The following is a 2,568-nucleotide window of genomic DNA, read 5'->3' as shown; positions in this document are numbered from 1 at the left end:
GCTGCCGGCAGCCATGGGGCTGCTGGTTCAGCTGGCCTTCAGAGAAACCAGAGAGCAGGCCAAAGAAATAGTCTGCCCGGTAATCTACTCTGTGGTGGTAGTCACTCTGGCAGCCTGCTGTGTACTGAGGAAGACATGACTAAATGCTTCGTCTGTGAAACAATCTGCTGCTCACTTGGCAATTTCCTCTCCCTCCCCCACAGAGCCCACTGCCATGGATCAGGGGTCTGAAGTGGGGCGAGTATGTGGGCTCCCCCTCTGCTCCAGACCCAGTGGTGTGCTTCAGCCAGCCACACGGGGAGAGGTTCGGATCCCTGCTCGCTCTGCCAACGCGAGCCATCTGTGGGCTGTCCCGCAAGTTCTGCCTAATGATGATTTACAGCAAGGAACAAGGTAAGAGGCCCCCCACTCTCCGCCACAAGTCAACGTGGATATAGAGGAGGTTTTGTGCAATGTCCTGCTGACTCCACAAATGTTCTGCTCTCTGCTCTGTAGGCGTTCGGAGCATGCACAGCACAGACATCCAGTGGTCAGCCATCTTGAGCTGGGGCTACGCAGACAACATATTGAGGCTGAAGAGCAAACAGAGCGAGCCACCTACCAACTTCATTCAGTGTTCACAGCTTCACCAGGTAAACAGCTCAGAAAAATCCAGACCACCTGCTAGTGAAAGAAATTGCTGGTCTCTGCTTAGTGTTTCACAAACCTACGCCAAGGATCGACCAGTAAGCTTTCAGGTTTTCTCCTTTCCTCTGTCCAACTATCTCTGTCCCTCTTCACCAGGTGACCAGCTGCGCCTGGGTGCCTGATGGCTGCCAGCTGTTTACGGGTAGCAAGTGTGGTGTCATCACCGCCTACAGCAACCGCTTCACCAGCACCACAGTGGGTTTCCATGGCGACATCCCCCTCTAACCTTCCCAATCCACCCACCCGCCTCTCGTTATCCCCCCTCCCCTCTTAGACAGCCTCGCTGTGCTCAAACGCTCAGCTTTATTAGTCACATCACAGTTGCCCTTGAATCACATTTCCACTGTGCCTACAAGTGGGATTAGGGGTCTGGGAGTTCAGTCATCACAAAGGCTTTCAGACTTTGATCGGCCCCCACCAGCAGGCAACTAGATTTCCTGTTTCTCAGTCTCTGAGGGCGTTTCAGTACCAGTTGATTAGTGCTGTTCAGGAAATCCTGTTGGGGATTGATTAATGGAGTTTTCTTTTTAGGGAAGGGTAGAACCAAGATACCACATTTATACAAACACTGTATCACATGCATTTATTCAGGTCTGTATGTTGTCTGTTTATGGTCTCATTAATATGTCTGCATTTGGAAAATGTCCATCCATAGCCATCAGAAATGGAGGTGGAATCTCAGGTTCACCTGTACGGACACACGGGGGAAGTCACCAGCCTGTTTGTGTGCAAACCCTACAGCATCCTCATCAGTGTCAGTGAAGATGGCACCTGTATCCTCTGGGACCTCAACAGGTCAGTGTGTGTGCGATGTGGAAAAACGAAGAAGGTGATTGAACCATATCTTTTGTATGTTTGGGTGAGTGAGTGAGTGATGAGGTTGTTTGTGGCACATGCAGAGTTTGTGTGGTCTCTGAGCTGCTTTTTGTCTCTTTAGGCTCTGCTATGTACAAAGCCTCACAGGCCACAAGAGCCCAGTGACTGCTGTGTCTGCCAGCGAGACCACAGGTGACATTGCAACAGTTTGTGACTCAGGTGAGGAATGTTCTGCTTCATGGCCTCAGTGGTTATTGTCTCGCATGTCCAGATTATTGGAAGATGCTTTGGTGCTTGATGTGAGTCAAAACTCCTGTCTTTGTGTCCAGTGGGCGGCGGCAGCGACCTGCGCCTGTGGACAGTGAACGGCGACCTGATCGGTCACGTCCACTGCAGGGAGATCATCTGCTCTGTGGCCTTCTCCAACCAGCCAGAGGGCATGTCTGTCAATGTCATTGCCGGTGGGCTGGAGAACGGTGTTGTCAGGTCAGTAGAAACTCCTTGTTTCAAGTTTATGTGCCTGTTTTCTTCTCAAGAAACTGAATAATTCACATTGATGTTTTATGTTTGAAATATATTCAGATTGTGGAGCACCTGGGATTTGAAACCAGTGAGAGAGATCACATTTCCCAAGTCAAGCAAACCCATCATCAGGTAACAGGACTGACCACATGCTGTTCTTGGTTTTTATTTGATGCCATATATTCAGTTCAGTTCCGTTAGCTCCTTCTCTGATGACAAGGGCCTCTCTTGCCTGTCTCAGCCTGACGTACTCGTGTGACGGCCACCACCTCTATACGGCCAACAGTGAGGGGACAGTGATGGCATGGTGTCGGCGGGACCAGCAGCGCATGAAGCTGCCCATGTTCTACTCCTTCCTGAGCAGCTATGCCGCAGGCTGATTGCATGTCAGATGTTTACTTCTGTCCAGTTCTCAGCTTCCCTCCTCCTCTTCCTCTCTGCACTGATGGGGAGCAGAACATATCAGCATGGCCTCAACCTCCCAGAACCGTCCCTGACTTTAATTAAAGCCATCCCCAGCTGAGCAGACTCCACCACAGCCAC

The 2,568-nt window shown here is 50.9% G+C and overlaps 1 protein-coding gene across 1 annotated transcript in view; it reads left to right on the top strand.

Annotated features, from left to right (window-relative positions):
• Positions 1–2,562, top strand: part of lyst (lysosomal trafficking regulator) — a 59,364-nt gene extending 56,802 nt beyond the window's left edge. Inside the window, 9 exon segments of the mRNA XM_020601191.1 lie at positions 1–79; positions 204–393; positions 496–632; positions 784–882; positions 1,343–1,482; positions 1,625–1,722; positions 1,833–1,989; positions 2,086–2,157; positions 2,267–2,562. Coding sequence (XP_020456847.1) covers positions 1–79; positions 204–393; positions 496–632; positions 784–882; positions 1,343–1,482; positions 1,625–1,722; positions 1,833–1,989; positions 2,086–2,157; positions 2,267–2,405 — 1,111 coding nt within the window. The 3' untranslated portion in view covers positions 2,406–2,562.
• The last annotated feature ends 6 nt before the right edge of the window (positions 2,563–2,568 follow it).

The sequence above is a fragment of the Monopterus albus genome, unplaced genomic scaffold (genome assembly GCF_001952655.1).
Source record: "Monopterus albus unplaced genomic scaffold, M_albus_1.0 scaffold3.1, whole genome shotgun sequence".
Classification (NCBI taxonomy): domain Eukaryota; kingdom Metazoa; phylum Chordata; class Actinopteri; order Synbranchiformes; family Synbranchidae; genus Monopterus; species Monopterus albus.
The sequence above is the reverse complement of the archived record's forward strand: the minus strand, read 5'-3'. Positions and strand labels throughout refer to the sequence as shown.